Below are 16,155 nucleotides of genomic sequence, written 5' to 3'. Positions count from 1 at the left end.
GGCAGAAGTGGGGGTGCCTGAGGGCCGGGGCAGCGTGACACTCCCGTGCCCATCACAAGTCAGATGCTGCTCCTGGACGCAGGCCCGTGGGGCTTCCCCGGGACTCTCAGGTCTGGGCTCCATCACCTGGGACCCAAGGGGTAACAGGTCAGGACCCTGAGGGTTAGCAGGCTGCCTGCTGGAGAATCAGGTGGTCCCGCCAGAACCAGTGGCAGTGGTGCCTGTCGCTGCCTGACGAGTCTGGCAGGGCACGGCTCTGACTTCTAGAAAGCCTTTGCAGTTTCTAGCCGAGACTCAGCCCATGCACGTGGCTGCAGTGGTGGCCCTCAGCACCAGAACCTGCGTGTCTTTCCAGCTGGACCCTAATTTCCTGGGCACCAGGGCTACGTTCTTCTCATCCTGACATCCTTGGCGCTTGGCAGTGTTTGATGCCAATGACGTGTCCAAGACGGGTTTGTGAACAAACGAGAGAAAGGCCGGCCTGACCTAGGAGTCTGGACAGACGCACATGACAGAATGGAGCTGGGCGGTTACGGGGACCGGGGTGACACTGTGAGACAGAGCTAAGAGTGGGTGTGAGAGCATGGAGCTGTGTTTATAGGTCCCCAATTAGCATTTGTTTTTCCGATTAGTTTAAAACCACCAAATTTCTACTAAGTTTAACTTCTACCGCCCCCTGAAGTAGGGGAGGCGGGTAGGTTCTGTTGATGGAGAAGGGAAGGGACACGTGACAAACCTTCTAGTCACGATGATACGGGCAGTCAGAGGCAGGGAGCTCAGGGATGCAGAGAACTTGGAAGTCACCTAAGTGCCACAGCATTTACGTGGCCGCTCCAAAGACATGGGTGTCGTGATCAAGGCTGGGACCAGAACCCTGTGCGTGGACGCCCAGCCCGGCACGGCTTCCACACTGTAGGTCGGGGCTGTCCGTACCCTGAGACCTGCCCACGCTCATCCTCACGGAACTTGCCGAAAACAAAATGTAACATATGACGCAGCAAGACCTCACTAGTGTGGGCGTCTCTGTCACTTATCCAACCTGAGCTTGTTTAGGAATAATTAGCGAAACGGGTATGGTTATTTTAGAAATAAACCTGCTAACATTTATACTTAATTTACATATCAGGCTGACGGCCCACAAGATTAATAGAACAAGTGAGGTTTTACTGCGTGTAAAACAAACAACCAACAAACAGCTGAAGGACATTTTTGGGTCGTTTCGAGATGCTTCTAGAAGCCTGTGCACCCAACTCCAAGGTCACAGGGGACACTCACCGCTGCCAGCACCCCCATCTCTCCTGCCACGGGAACCTCCGCTGCCATCTCTGCCGGACTTTATGCGCTGCAACGAAGAGCAGACGAGTTTACTGAGCTGCTTGCAAAGCCGAGCGCGACCGCGGCTGCTAAGTGAATCCCCTCCGGCCACTCTCCTGTGAGGGGGAGGCCGGCCCGCCCCGTGGAGCCACCAGCCCTTGTTCCCACGCCAACGGCACCTAAGTTTTAAGAATGTGGTGATATCTCCAAGTTGTGACAGTCTTAGGTTGCCTTTCACATTCTATTGTTATTTTGTTTTGCATAAATGTTAGAATTTTCATATCAACACTGAAGCTGCCTCAAGCCTCTGCCAGATTCTCACACACAAAACGGTCCATTGAGAGCCATAACCCAGTCAGTGAAGAGAAACGGACGGCTTTTCATAAATGTTTACTGTACGACTGAATTAAAACTTCTCAACATAGGTTGATATCTTACTTAGATCTTTAATAATGTAAACATAATCTCAGATTTAAATCAAAGGACAAATTATTCCCTCAACCATGACAACTTTCCAAATATTTATAAATTATCAGGTTGTGGGTCCACTTATTGACATTGTGGTCTGCTTAGAAAAAAAAGTCTCCCCTCAGTGACTCAAGACTCATTTCTGCAAAATGAGACACGCTCCAGAGACTTGGGACTCCCGGACATGCACACACGTTCCAGTTTGCTCTACGGAAAAGAATCCAGTTTGCTCGAACCCCATCTCTCCCCTTGCCGTCACACACCAAGAAAACCTAAAAGCCATGAACAAAACAAGATCTCCAACACCTATCATCAGACTGTATTTCAAAATTTGGTTTTCATGTATGCGTGGATCAATCTCCTAGAGCACAACTAAAACACAAAGCTAACTTAGGCTCATAAAGACAAACGCCCAGGAAATTCGACATTTTTCTACTCAGATGTGACAGATGGGGCCTCCTGCGTAAGTGACCTAAAGTTTAGGATAAAGCATGGTCAGGAGGCGAGCACTGTGACCCCCACGCTCTGCTGCTCACCACCCCTCGCCCCCCAGAGCCCCGGCGTCTGGCTCCCACCCAGCCTGCCCCCATCACCCCAAGGTCCCTGCTCTCCTCCCAGCCTGGGCCCCAGCACCAGGCACACCCACACCGGGGTGCCAGGCCCTGGCTGGGCGTCTGTCTTTTGAATTCACTCAGGAGAAACCTCAAACCTGGCGGTTCAGTGGCTTCCTTTTTCCTCTTGCTCCCCCAGGACACCGTGCCCTGCTGCAGCCGCGCCCCCAGCCCAGGCCTGGATCAGGGGCGCTCCCTTCACTGACCGCTGTCTGCCTGCTCAGTGCTCCCTCCCCACCTCCCTCACCTCCCTCGGAGACTCCCCTGGGCGGCCCAGATGGGCACGCGTCACCCATGCCACCGTCACAGCCAGGCCGTGCTGGCTTGTCTCTCTCCTTCACCGCCCGCCCCCCCGGTGGGCACAGAAGTGTTTTGTCCCCTTCCCACTGAAAGGCCACGCGCCAGCCACAGTGAGTCGTTAGCTGGGCGATGAGCTCACGGGGAGCTAAAGAAATGGCAATTTCAAAACTAAAACCAAAACAGGTGTGAGAACAGCAGTCTGAGAAGGTTCTGAGTTCAGACACATGGGGAGTCGAGACGCCCCCGCCCCCGCCGACCCGCACCACCGAGGTTTCCCCCACGGAAGATGCAGCGGCCACCCAAGGCCCTGGGCTCGCGTCTCAGGAAGACCAACAGCGGACACGCGGCGAGGGACCACAGGGCTGGGCCGGCTGCGTGAGGCCGCCTGCCCCGGAGCCTCTTCCTGCCTCCTAGCAGCCTTCTTTGCCACCGACTTCTGCACTTTACGTCTGTAAACGAAACATGTTCGTAAGCAAAGCCTGAGCGAGAGAGCACCAGGAAAACGCTTCTTCGACGTAGACGGAACGATGGCACTGAAGCCTGACAGAGAAGTCGCTCTCACGGGGACTGAAAAGGCAGGTTTTGTGGACGAGGACGGCTTTAAGGGCTGAGGCGTGAGGACGTGAGGAGGGAGGCAGGGGGAGGCAACGGTGAAGACCGTGAACGGCCTTGCGCTCCACACAGACCGCCGCGAGCGTGGCGAGGACACACCACGCGAAGGGGCAGCCACCGCTCAGGCGCGGGGGTCCTGCTCAATCCGAACGCGCACTTACTCAGGCGTCCTGCCCAAGCTCTACTAGGGTCACTGAGCCAGTGCCGCATGAGGGTTGGAGGCCAGTACAGAGAGAAGCAGATGAGTCGATGGCATCTAATGCGCATGTTGTTCTGATGGCTGAGAAGTAATCAGCATGAAAAGCAGTTTCAATGACACCCGCACATTTGTTCACAGCAGTGGAATTTGTTCGTCCACGCGAACATTAGTCCACAGCCATTGGTCAGATGAAAAAAAGAGTTTGCCATCACAGAGAGCAGTGGAGGTGGGGGGAAGGGCAGGACCTGATGTCAGGCCGAGGCTTGTGACATCCTGAGAGGACAGGACGGCGGTGGCCCAGCCAGGACAGTGGCGTGCAAGGCACGCTGAATCTCCGTTAAGGGGGTACCCTGGCTTCTCTCCCTCAGGTCGACATCCCAGGAATTGCTGGGGAGCCTGGGTCCAGGTCCCCGTGAACTGGCTGCGAGGAAGCCCCGGGGAGCGGAGGGTGCGCCTCACTGCCTGGGAGGTCAGCGCAGCTGCCCGTCTGCAGCCCAGAGACGGCGGTGCGCACCCCGCTTCTGCTGTGGGGAGTGCGCTACCCGCACACTGTTCAGTGAACTTCAACTACCGATGCCTAAACTTATGAAGTCCTAAGAATTTCACGCTTTCCACAAGCCTTTTCTCGGCTCCTGAGGGTCACAGCATCGAGTCCCCGTCCTGACCTTCCTCCCCCGGACGTGCTGGCAATGACGGCGGTTTGGCAGCAGGAAGGAGCAGAAAGTCTGCTGTGCCCAGGCTTCTCCACATGGCACGGCAGCCTCCCTGCCAGCCGGCAAGGTCTCTGTCACTCTTTGCTCCGTGTCCTGTTAGGTGGCTGCTTTGCTCCCACCTCGGTTTCGACGTGCTGAGTGAGAATCACTTCTGTCGGTTACGGTCTCGGCGCTCCCTGTCCTGGCCACCGTCAGGCCCTGCCTCACAGCGCTGCACGGTGAGTCTGAACTGAGAAGCTGGGACGAGCTTTCCCCCCGTTATTCTATGTGAGGTAACTTTACACAACTTTTGAGTCCAAAGACTGATAGACTTTGTGATTCTTCTTAATGAAACAAATTCAATAGCGATTATGATAACTATGGTAATTCGACCTTTCATCTCAACCAGGTTACATTTTATGAAGCTTTCACACAGGTTAGATAATTTAATTAACAATTGGTACATGGTATTAAATTGGTCTTCACAGCAAGTTTTAACTATGTACCCTAGCATGGCATTTCAATACCACTTTAATATTTTATGGAATTGTAAGGTAAAAAAATCTATGTCATACTCATTATTCTTTTACAGCTAATATGTTAAACAGACAATAAAAAATTAGATCACATCTTCAAATGAAAAACAAGATAACCACATTTTGAAAGCAAATATGGAATTTAGATTTAATTACCCAAGATAATTAAATTCCTGAAAAAGTCTAAGCTAAAAGAATACATTTTCTATGAAAGGCAGACACTCAAACATCATGCTAAACTTGTAAATTGTCTGGGCTCAAACGCGGGAGGAAGCCGAATCATTTGCCTGTGAGTACCATCCAGGCAAACGATTACAGACTACACTGAACCCACCGCACTTTCCCCCACGGGAAACTCGCTGCTGACAGAATTTTGTCCTAAAACTAGGATTTTAGTTAGTCCTTTTCCTTTCATGCTACAGCAGGAAAACATTCAACGTCACTTGTCTGGCAGAAGCCCAGACGCCACTCAGCTGAGCTACAGGAGGCTGATGTTTTGAAAATTGACAGACAGTAGCTTTCGGCCCATGTGAGATACCTGTTCCCTCATCTCCTTCATTTTTTCCAATCTCTTGAGTTTTGTTGCATATTCTTGAACTTCCTTCAATCCAATATCAGTGCAGAGACGAACCAAGAAGCGCAGACCTGAATGTGAAAAACACATCAGAACAGTGTTTGTGCACAGCCCCCAACGTACGACAAATCAACGACCTTGGTCCCTCGGGACACAAATAGGGATGATGCTCACAACGGTGTCTGTTCTCTCTTGAAAAATACCTGCAGCTTGCACCCGTCCTGGGAGGACAGCTCCCCTGAGAGGGGTTCCCAGGGGCAGCGTCACCGCCCGGCCCGCAGGCAACACCCCACAACCTGTGGCCGGGGGCCCCCCAGGATCTTCCCCTCTGACGCGGGCTGTTTGTGTGTTGTGGGTCGAATGAGGATTTTCACGTTTCGTTTTCCGCTGCAGCCACAGTGCTGACACAGCGCCGTGTACCAACACAGCAGTCGCTGCACAGGAATTTGTCAGGAAATGACCCGTTCATGACCACTGATGTACTGCAAGGTAACAGTACTGAAGTAACTTAAAATGTCACACATTGGCATATAAATTGCCTATGTATAATCGATCATTCACAACAATACACAGTTAACCATTTCTCTCATTTCCCCATCTTTAGAAAGAGTGGTTCAGGAACATTTCACGTAAAATAAAAATCACTGTTTTTGCTAGAAGGCCTCTGAAACAAGTCAATTTTTGATAAATGAAGAATACATTTTAAGACTAAGTTATCCTGTCGGGCTCACCAGAAAACTACTCTGCCCAAAACAGGACATTCCATGGGCGCAAATACTTCCCTAAGACTGCAGGTGAGGTGGGCTGCCAATGACTTTGTTTGGAACTCATCCAGGCCAGTCGTCTTGGACATTCCCAGCGGCACAAGTAGATGTCCGTTCCATCTGCAGAGCGAAACTAACCTCTCCGTGAAGAAGGAAATCTGGCCTTGCTTGGTGACAGTCCCTCTGGCTACTGCAGTGTTCACAACAGGACAGGCTGTGATCCAGCCCCCGGGATGTCTGGCAACGCCTGGGGATGGTTCTGGTTCTCATGGTGAGGGCGAGGGGGCCGGGGAATGCTGCTGCCCTCCAGTGGGCAGGGGCCCAACTTGGCTAAAACGTCCCACAATGCCCAGGACGGCCCCCCTGAGCCCAGAGCCGTCCAGCTCGAGGTTGGCTGATTTCTGGGTTGCTCAATTTTCACAAAAAGATGTCAGTGCTATCTCTTTTTTAATCTCTAAAGCACCAGTGCCCTAATGTGACCCAGACTAAGAATCAAATAAAAAGCTTTTAAAAAAGAAATAGGAAAAATCAGATATCTGGGCCCACTGTGAACCTCAGCGGGAACCTCTGCAGGCAGGGCCAGGCATCTGCATTTTATGAGGTTTGACGGGTCCCCAAGGAGCCTGCTTCCCGAGTGGCCAGTGCCGTTTGGCCAGAGCTCTGAGCCCTCTGCTGCTGAGGGAGCGTGGAAGAAACCAGGGCCAGAAGTCCTAACGAAGGAGCATGCTGCACCTCCAGCCCGGGCGCCGGGCCACCGGGGGACCTGGCTCAGGAAAAGCAATGTTCTGTTTTGTGAACATTAACACTGAAGGAGAAAATTAAAAGGAGTCTTTTCAAACACGTTACTTTATTTGCTGTAGGGATGTTTTAAAGCAAGTAGCTGCGAATCTTTCAGTGACCTTCTCTACCATCTCTGTGTTTCAACAAGGATGAATTAAAAGTTGAAAAAATGTTTCTTCTTCCCAAGGACTGCTTTTCATTTCCTCATGAATAGTAAAGGTTACACAACAAACTGTATTTTGTCACTTTCCTTTAGCTGCAAGGCTTTTCAGGGCCAAACAGAGTTTGGTGGGCTTAGGGGGCACGTGACCGGCTGTAACAACCCCATTACTACTTTACATTGCCTCCAATCCACTGCACAAGACGGAGAATAGAGAGCCCTGTTTACTACTGAAAGGAATTCAGTGGCGTATTTAAATTCATCAACAAGTAAATTCCAAAAACGTGTACTTGTATACTCAAGATTCTCTGATCCTATAAACTCATATTTAAACACATATACCACAAATTATAGGTTGGAGTCTATGTACACAACCACTGTAACAAATGTGACTATTACACATTAGGACATAAAATGTGAGAACTTATACTCTCAAAGTACAAAATGTAATCTCACTTACATTCGGCATTTTCTGGAAATTTTCTGTGAATGTCTTTATAAGTATCTAATGCTTTTTGGTAGTTACCTACAAATAAAAAAGAGAAAACCACACTAGTATCAGTAGGATTCAACAAAGCATTAATTTTAATCCCATACACTGTCATCATTTTATTGATTTGGCAGGAAGACATTTGTGTTTGCCGCAAGCATACATAACAGTTCTCTGTATAATTTCTGGAAGAGAATGTAAAGATAAAACAAATTTGAAAAGGATTAGAGCAGAAAGAAATAGGTAATCGTTAAAACTTAGCTCCACTTCTTAAATACGTTAGTGGAAAAAAATTAAGATCCACTCAATTTCCTAAAAATTAAGATTATCCGGGTGAACAACTGACGAATTTAAAATAATTTAAGTGATAGTCAATGATAATTTCAATGTCATTCACCTAGAAAAGTTGAAAAATGACTTTTACAGTTTTCATTTTGAAAGATTAAAATGTTTATAGAAAATATTTTGTTTTGTAATGAATTCGGGGTCAGTGGCCCTTGGTAAAATCCTGCCTGCAGCCAGGCGCCTCTGGGCTCCCGTGAGGGCGGCTGGGAGGGGAGGGAACAGGAGGGGAAGCGCCTGGCTGCCCCAGGTTCAGTGCCGACTCAGCTTCCCTTCTCCCCCACCGACCTCCAAGGCCTCTAAAAGCTCGTCTCAAAACTACACAGACCCCTCGCACACACGCACTTCACGTGTGACTGGCGCTGACACGGGCGGGGCGGTGCGGAACTCGGGTGAAGGGATGGAGCGTGCGCAGCAGAGCTGCGTGGTGTGTCACCCGACAGGACGCCAGTCACACTGAAGACGCCCCCCTCCCATGATTGGAAAGGGCGGGACAGTACACATATGAGCGCCCGTGCAGTTGCTTCCTGGGACTGAGACTTGCTTTTCCGGGACTGTCTGACACTCTATGAAGAGTGACGTGTTTACCTGCCAGCGTTTACCTCCCCACTGGGTCTCTGACACCCTGATACCTTCACTTCCCCTAGCTCAAAGCCACTAATGTAGCTGCCCTGCAGGATGGACATCATGACTGCAGCTGCTGGAAACACAAACAAGGTATAAAGACACAGCCCCAGGTGTCCCAGCCCTGGTCCCCCCTCAGGCTCTGCATTTGGAGACAGTTTCACTGATGGGGCAGAGCACACGAGGACATGTAGAATGAGGTGACAGAGAATGGAAAAATAAACTGATGTGTACAGAATGCCTACTTTTCTGTGGCTGACCTGTTTACTGAATGATTACATGTAAACTCTGAGAAATAATAAATCCATTTCTAACAGTGGTGTTAGAATACATGACTAAGATCCACTTTTTAAGCATAAGGTTTTTCTGTCTGTAGTAATTACTATTTTTCATGTAATGATTCAAATATATATTGTTATCAAAAGTTAATGTTTTAAAAAACAAATACGCAATTGGAACACAATTATGCATAATTACCTAAAAGACAGAAAGAAGCAAATGTATGAGAAATGAATAAAATGAAAGCGTTTACCACTTCTCCTAAAACAGCTAGCCACCATCAGCTGCCACTTCACTTGCGTGGGCCTACAAAAAAAATAAACGACGTGAATTAGAGATGAAAAACGCCGACCTGCGACAGTCGTTTCATAAAGTTATAGATCTTCCTATCTTTCAATTACTTTTTTGCCTTTGATTAGATCATCTTTGTTACTGAAAATGGCATATATACAACTTCCACTATTACCACCTGTCATATTTATATTAAGAGATTTAAGAATCCTTCAATCTAGTTCATGCCTTTATTTATATATTTTTATGAAAATCACTTAAGCTGTTTGGTTAAAGACCACCGCACTCTGCTTTAAACATCACCATGACCTTTGCCACAATCGTATCAGACTCGGTACCCAACAGTGCCTTCCCGAGATTACACTTAGATCTCAGCATCTAAGGCTTGACAATTCAGCACCCAATTTTTGATCTTATATTGTAACAGTTAGGCTTCAACTAAAGAAAGAGTAAAAAAGAATCCTATTCATCCCTTTCTCTCCTTAAAATATAAATTTATTTTCTAAAATAAATAACCATAAACCAGGATTTCTAAATACCACTATTAAAAATATCTAAGAAAAATAATATTTGAAGAAATAAAATAGTAGGGAGTAATTTAATGTTCCCCTTACTTCTTTTTAGAATCTGCCTTCTATTTACTCGATGGCCTCAGAGACAGACGAGTCCTGGTTCTTACTTGAGCTGGTGCCAGACCCACCAGCTGTGGGCTCAGGGAGCTCTGAGCTTAAACCGCAGCCCTGCCGGCTGGGCAAGTCCCCCAACCTCAGACCCAACAGCTACACAGCCACCGCTTTGATCTACGTAAAACACACATCTAACCGTATTATTTTCCTCCCAAACCTCATCACCTCCCCTCCAACTGCACAATGATCCCAGATCCTAATCCGGTCCACCTCCAGCGTGTACCCGTGCGCCCTGCTCAGCAGTCCCTGCTACCGCACACGCCGACAGGGCACAGTCCCCGCGGAGGCTGCTGCGCACCTCGCACCCGCCGTGCAGCCTCGTCTCACCCGACCCCCGTCCCCCCAGCGCCGCCCGCTACTCTGGAGTATCTTAGGTCTCTGACACTGCACTGAACGCAAGGTCCCCGGGGGCGGCGCAGATGCCGTACACCCAGGGCCTGGCAGGGCGCCTGGCCCAGCCTGAGTGGCCGTCACTCGAGCCCCCCTCCTTTGCATGTCAGAGTGTGCATCTCGATTGTCTCCTTCCAGGTCAGGGTTGTGAGTTTTCATCCAGCAAAGCCCCTGGGAGCCCCAGAAATGCCCTGGCTGGGGCAGCAGGACTGGGAGGACACGGTGCCACGGAGGCAGGCAGGCAGGAGACCGGACCCAGCGGCAGCCTCACTGCAGAGGCCATTCAGGGAGGCTGTGGCTGGGAGCTCCGGCGGTGTGGGGCATGGGGTGAGGCTGGAGGATGGAGAGAGGGGTCGCTTCTGGAAGGCTGCCCTCAGCCCCGGCCCTCCCAGGCACCGGGACAGCAGCCAGGCTGACACTCACCCCTGAGTGTACCCACTGGCCCAGAGAAAGGATGTTAGACTTTGCAGATGACATCTCAGTGACAAAACCACACCATGAACATGTTCCAGGGTGTTTGGTGGAAGGTGCGACTGGCATTTGGGGCGACACCATTCACGTGCAAGTCCTCTACACAGGAGCAAATGTTTGCCATCCTGGCGGCTGCCACCTGATGCCCCGTGCATCCCTGTCATCACGACCATAAAATGCCCCACGCCTGTGTTCCCAAATGGCCCCCCGGGGGCAGCACCGCCTCGCGTTACTCATCATCTTGTTCCTTTAACCGCTAAATCTCCTAGTGTGAAGCGTAACACGTGGAAAAGGACACGAACAGCTCCGCAGCTCCACGCTTTCTCACAGGGGGAACGCCCAGGTAACCACAGTTCGCGCAACGGGACGTTGCCGGCCCCCCATGCCCCCTTCCAGTCCTCCCTCCGCCACCCCCGCTTCACCGTGAGCAGAAAATTATGATTAAAAGACCCAACAAGAGTCTGCCACCCTAACCATCTTCAGGTGCGTGTTTCATGAGGCGCAGCCTCACATAGTCTGTCTCGGAATAGCCTCACCAGGCCGGACACAACCAGCACCCTCCATCGCCTCCGAAAGCCTCCGTTTCTATTCTACAGGTACAATAGACGTGACAGATGAAGACGGCATCGATATAAAGAAAGAGAAAGTGAGGATTAAGAGTGCCGTCCAGAGAGTGAGTGCTCGGAAGACGAGAGGTCATCAACGCACCTTCAGTGTCTCTGTCCCCCAGGGAGGAGGCGGCCAGCCGGGGGCCAGTGAAAGCCAGCTCACAGGGAAGCGGGGAAGGGGAAGCGTGGGGAGTTCCCAGAAGCTTCCGTCAGCTTTCTGGGGACTGAGCATAAAGCAGGAACGCCAGGGGAGTTGCTCATAGAGCGTTGGACTGAGGGCGGCGTTCACAGGACAGACAGCTGTGGCCTCGGTCACATGCTCATACCATCCATGTCTGATGGCGCTTCCCGGGGTGTGTGCAGGAGTGGGGCGAGGGGCTGGGTTATCCAGGAAAGCTGGGTGGGGGGGGAGGAGCAGAATGGGGGCAGCAAAGCAAGAGGGAAAAAAGCCCCGAGGGTGCCGGCGAGGAGAGCAGGGCTGTGGCCCACAGAACAGCTGCAGAGGGCGAGCGGCCAAAGCCGGGAGGAAGCCCCAGGGAAAGGAGGTCCGAGGCTGCGGCCCCATTCAGACAGCAGGACGTCCCGCGGGGGATGTCACTGCAGGGGGCAATCAGGACCAGGTCCAGGTGGCCAAGCTGCAGAGCAGGTAGAGGTCAGTGAAGGTGGGCCGGCCGGGGCCTGTGAGGCTGGACTGAGGTGGGAGAGGGCGGGAACTAGACAAGGTCAACGCGTGACCTCACAAGCAGGAGTCGAGTTGGGAACGAAGGCGAAGGGCGCCTCAGAGGAAGGGTCTCACCTGAGCTGACGCTAGGGCTGGCACCGCTCCAAGTGCGAGGCAAGTGCCGCCGTGTGCTACCCCCGCAGCTTCAGTCTCACGTGTGCGGGAAACTGAAACAGTGTTCTCACTCTCAAAGTGCTTATGTGAAGCGAGTGTCACAAAAATCGCCTACTACAAATTCCACAGATCATTCAAGTTATTGGGCTTCCTTTACATTCGAACGGCTCAAAGTCACATTTAACGTTAAAATTAAATTTGGCCAAATACAAAGCAGAATGATATATTCCAATTATTTTTGAATTACACACGTATGAAACATACTGATATGTATTAAAGACCCCTTTAACGGTTTAATTTTTAATATACAATATATATCGATTATAAATTGAAACTTATTTCAGAAACGAAACTTTGTCCAGGACTGAGACAGTCATTTTCTGATTGATAAAGAAATAATATTTATTCGCTGAGATGTGAATTAAATACCTAAGGAAAAATTCCTTAAAGCAGGTATTTTTAAAACTTTTACATAAAAAGCATGTCACAAAAATGACCAAGTAAAATGGAAGATAACATAAGAAAATAGAAATAAGGAATAAATAGTCATTAATATTTGCTCGCAAACTTAATGTGTCTATCCAATTCTAATTATCTACATTAAAATCAAATCCTAACAGAAGACGTTTCATTAAACAAAAAGTCACAACCGTTACTTACTGTATAAGAGAAGCTCTTTCAAAGTACTGAATGGCTTTCTCACAAAACTGAGTGTCAATGTAATAGGCTCCAAGCCACTCGATGACTCCGATGTTGGAAGGGAAATACCTGTACGACTGGAAAACACAGGACATGGCAGCACAATGTCATGGCAAGGTACAACTTACTTCCTGAACGCTTCACCTACTGAATGGATTAATTTATCCAATGTGAAATTTCTTAATAAAAAAGTATGAGCTGTCACAAGCACTTTACAAGATTTTTAAACTATACAAGATTCAGAAAGCTTAATATCTGACACATTTTTCGACTCCTGTAAATATCTTTTTGATGTACAGATACGTAACTGAGTCAAATTAAATATGCAATAGCATAAAAAAGGATGCAAATCATGCTTCAAGAGAAAAATGAATCTGGACTTTTTAATTTTTAAAAACTAATCCATTTACTTTATATTCCACAGATGCTTTATTTTAAGTCATTATTAATTTAAAAGCTAATGAGCATTTCTAAACCTTATCAATGAAGAGGCCTGCGCCCTTTCCACAGCACCCGAGGCCACATGCAGAGGGAAGCCAGGGCACGCCCACCTCGTAGTAGTGCTGGAAGGCCTGGGACTTGTCGCCCTCCCCGTCATACAGCTCGCCCAGCTTGCACAGAGCTCTGGAGTCGGTGGGGACAACGCTGATCAGCTGCATTAGCCACTCGGTAGCCTGGTTGGGATCCTCCATTAACTCATATCTTGGACAATGTCAGTTAAGGACAACACGGGTTTTCTGAGCTCCTTACCCCACGTAACGCGCTATCCCACACGACACACTGCGGGTTTCCTCGGGGGTGACGATGAGTGCCGTGAGTGACACTCGTCCGTCCCGAACGTATGCCGGGCTTTTCTTTTCACTTCCTTACCACCTAAGGTCAACTCTCAGATGCCTAGCAGAATTAGCCGTTTGCCATTTTGTTCAAAGCACTGTCCAAAATTTGTCCTTAATAAAAATGCCCGAACGCTGTATTCAATTATCCCACCTCTCTTAACACGCTCAACATGTTCGGGGAATACTTCCACACATTTTCCTAGGAGTTCCCCTAATTAGATTGTGAACCCCACACAGGAGTTCTTCGCCCATAGCTGGTGTGGCTAGCAGGTCCTCGCACACACTCGGAGAACTGTTCACACCCATACTTACTATCCATTTATAAAAATGTCTATATTTATGCATCTATAAAGATGTCTCACTGAAATAAAAACATCTCAATCCAAAGTTTTACTGAAAAAGTCTTCTGTTCTTAACGACGAAAAATGTGATGTCATAAGAAAAGTGAAAAAATAAGGAAATGTACCAAACACCCTCAACTATAACAATTACTCGACTGGATCCACGCTGATCACAACCTGGGCACTGCCAGGCCGTGATACCGGCAGCTTCAGAGAAGTTACATGGGCAGGACGAAGGACTGCAAGGGATGGCTACGAAGCCATCTGCTCCAAAACTCAACGTTTTTATAGAAAACTTTTATCTACCCGCAGATAGTACTTAAAAATAGCGGCACACCTCATAATACCCTTTTGTCTAAACACATTTACATAAAATTTTTACTAAGATAATAACTTAAAACCTACATAATTTTATCCTTCCCAGTACTATCAAAGATTATTTTAAAATAAAGAGGGAAATTAAAGTGTTTTTCAAATACTGTCAAAGTAATAAAACCATTCGCAGCTTCTGCTCTTCCAACCAAGGGCAGAGGAAAACACACAGACGAAAGGAAGCTAAGACTTGCAGAAGAAACTGACGCGAGAACAATGTTTTATGTTTCAACGGTCCCCAGAGTCCTAGACAAAAGACAGTCCACGAGTGACAACCGAGGGGACAGAAGGCATGGGCGAGTGCACGTAAACGACCACTCGACCCCAGACGTGAGGAGAGTTACACTCTGAGCCACGACGGCAGCTACGATAAATCAGATCAGCTATCCACACTCGGTCAGTAGTGCTAACCAGTAATGAGCAATATTTCCCTCTTGATTAGCAATCACTGCTTCAAAAATACTCTGCCACACTCAGTTAATACACTCTAAAGCATCTAATTTACGTTCAATGAATAGCTGATGTGTACTCAACACGTCATACTCAATTACTTCACTAATTATTTCCAAAAAGTAATAAATAGTTTTAACCTTTAAATAATTCCTCTTACAATGTGAATGATCTTTGAAAACAGGATCACGCTAATGTTTTCATCACTTATTAACTGGCCTGATAGCTAGGTTTTCCGACATTAGCCTCGTCTACTACCCCGCGGGTTAAGCTTGTCTAGTGACTGTCCTGAATCACCAGCTGAGTGAGTGACGCCGGCCCCACACCCCGAAAGGTACATGCTGGCGATCTGGTGCAGGACCTGTGCACTGTTCCTCAGGATCGCGTGCAGCTTCAGGAAACAGTCCAAAGCCTCGTCGAGCCGGTTGAGCTTCTTATAGGTGAGGCCTGAGAAAGAAGAAAAGGGAAAAAAAGGCATAAGCAATTTTCACAAGGTAACAGAATGATCCTTTAAATACACATATATTCATCCAGAAGACAAAACAAAGATGAACGGAATTTCTTAAAAGAAGAGCAAGGTGGGGCAGGAATGTTCCACTAACATTTGGCAGACGCCGAAACATCCTGTAAACATAAAGCTTTTGTGATCTTTGAGTGTGATGGGGGAGAGAGATAGACGGATTAATACAACAGAATAAACAGTTCAGAGATTGACTCAGTTATAGAATTTAGTTAACAGACATTTAAATTCAATGATGGACAGATCTTGAGATAATCATGCTAAGCAAAATAAGTCAGACAGATAACATTGAGAAACATATGACAGCACTCACATGTGGAGTGTAAAACTGAAAGCAACAAACAGGACAGATAAACGGAGACTCGTGGACCTGGACAGAGGATTAGTGGAGGGCAGAGGGCAGGGGGAGGGGTAGAGGGAGACAGGAGAGGGGGTCAAATATTTGGTGACTGAAGGAAATCTAAGTCTGGGTGGTGAACACAGAATGCAATGTATATACGACTTTCTGTTGAATGATACACTTGAAACTTATTTTGTTAATGTCACCCTAATAATTAAAAAAATATATATATTTTAAATAAAATCAATGAGGACTAAGGGACTAGTAGTAAATGTTGCCAGGACAATTGACCATGCATGAAAAAAACAATGTAGATTCCTATTTTTTATTTATTCCTATTCTGAATAAATTAGAAATTTACTCTAAAACTAAATAGAAAAAACAAAGCTGTAAAACTGAAAAAATATAGGAAAACCATGAGGTGGGGAAGGGCTTTGTAAAGCAATAAACATATGAAGCCACAAATTTTCAAGAAGCCAAATTTGACTATATAAAAAATAGAAAAATTCTGTTTGACAAAAGATATCACAGTTAAAAGTCAAGCAAAGGAGAAGGACGCGCACGTCAGACG

General features: G+C 48.0%; 1 protein-coding gene across 1 annotated transcript in view; it reads right to left on the bottom strand.

Annotated features, from left to right (window-relative positions):
- The window catches only part of IFT88 (intraflagellar transport 88), a 73,246-nt gene that overhangs the window by 9,290 nt on the left and 47,801 nt on the right, over positions 1 to 16,155 (bottom strand). The window contains exons 17-23 of the mRNA XM_039863190.1: positions 15,063 to 15,171; positions 13,277 to 13,427; positions 12,687 to 12,802; positions 8,999 to 9,051; positions 7,471 to 7,536; positions 5,271 to 5,377; positions 1,276 to 1,342 (exon numbers count right to left, since the gene is read on the bottom strand). Of these exons, the coding sequence (XP_039719124.1) occupies positions 1,276 to 1,342; positions 5,271 to 5,377; positions 7,471 to 7,536; positions 8,999 to 9,051; positions 12,687 to 12,802; positions 13,277 to 13,427; positions 15,063 to 15,171 (669 nt within the window). The remainder of the gene's footprint in view (positions 1 to 1,275; positions 1,343 to 5,270; positions 5,378 to 7,470; positions 7,537 to 8,998; positions 9,052 to 12,686; positions 12,803 to 13,276; positions 13,428 to 15,062; positions 15,172 to 16,155) is intronic.

This window comes from Pteropus medius, unplaced genomic scaffold (assembly GCF_902729225.1).
Source record: "Pteropus medius unplaced genomic scaffold, Ma_sr-lr_union100, whole genome shotgun sequence".
Lineage (NCBI taxonomy): Eukaryota > Metazoa > Chordata > Mammalia > Chiroptera > Pteropodidae > Pteropus > Pteropus medius.
Note: the sequence above shows the minus strand (reverse complement) of the source record. Positions and strands in the feature narration are given on the sequence as shown.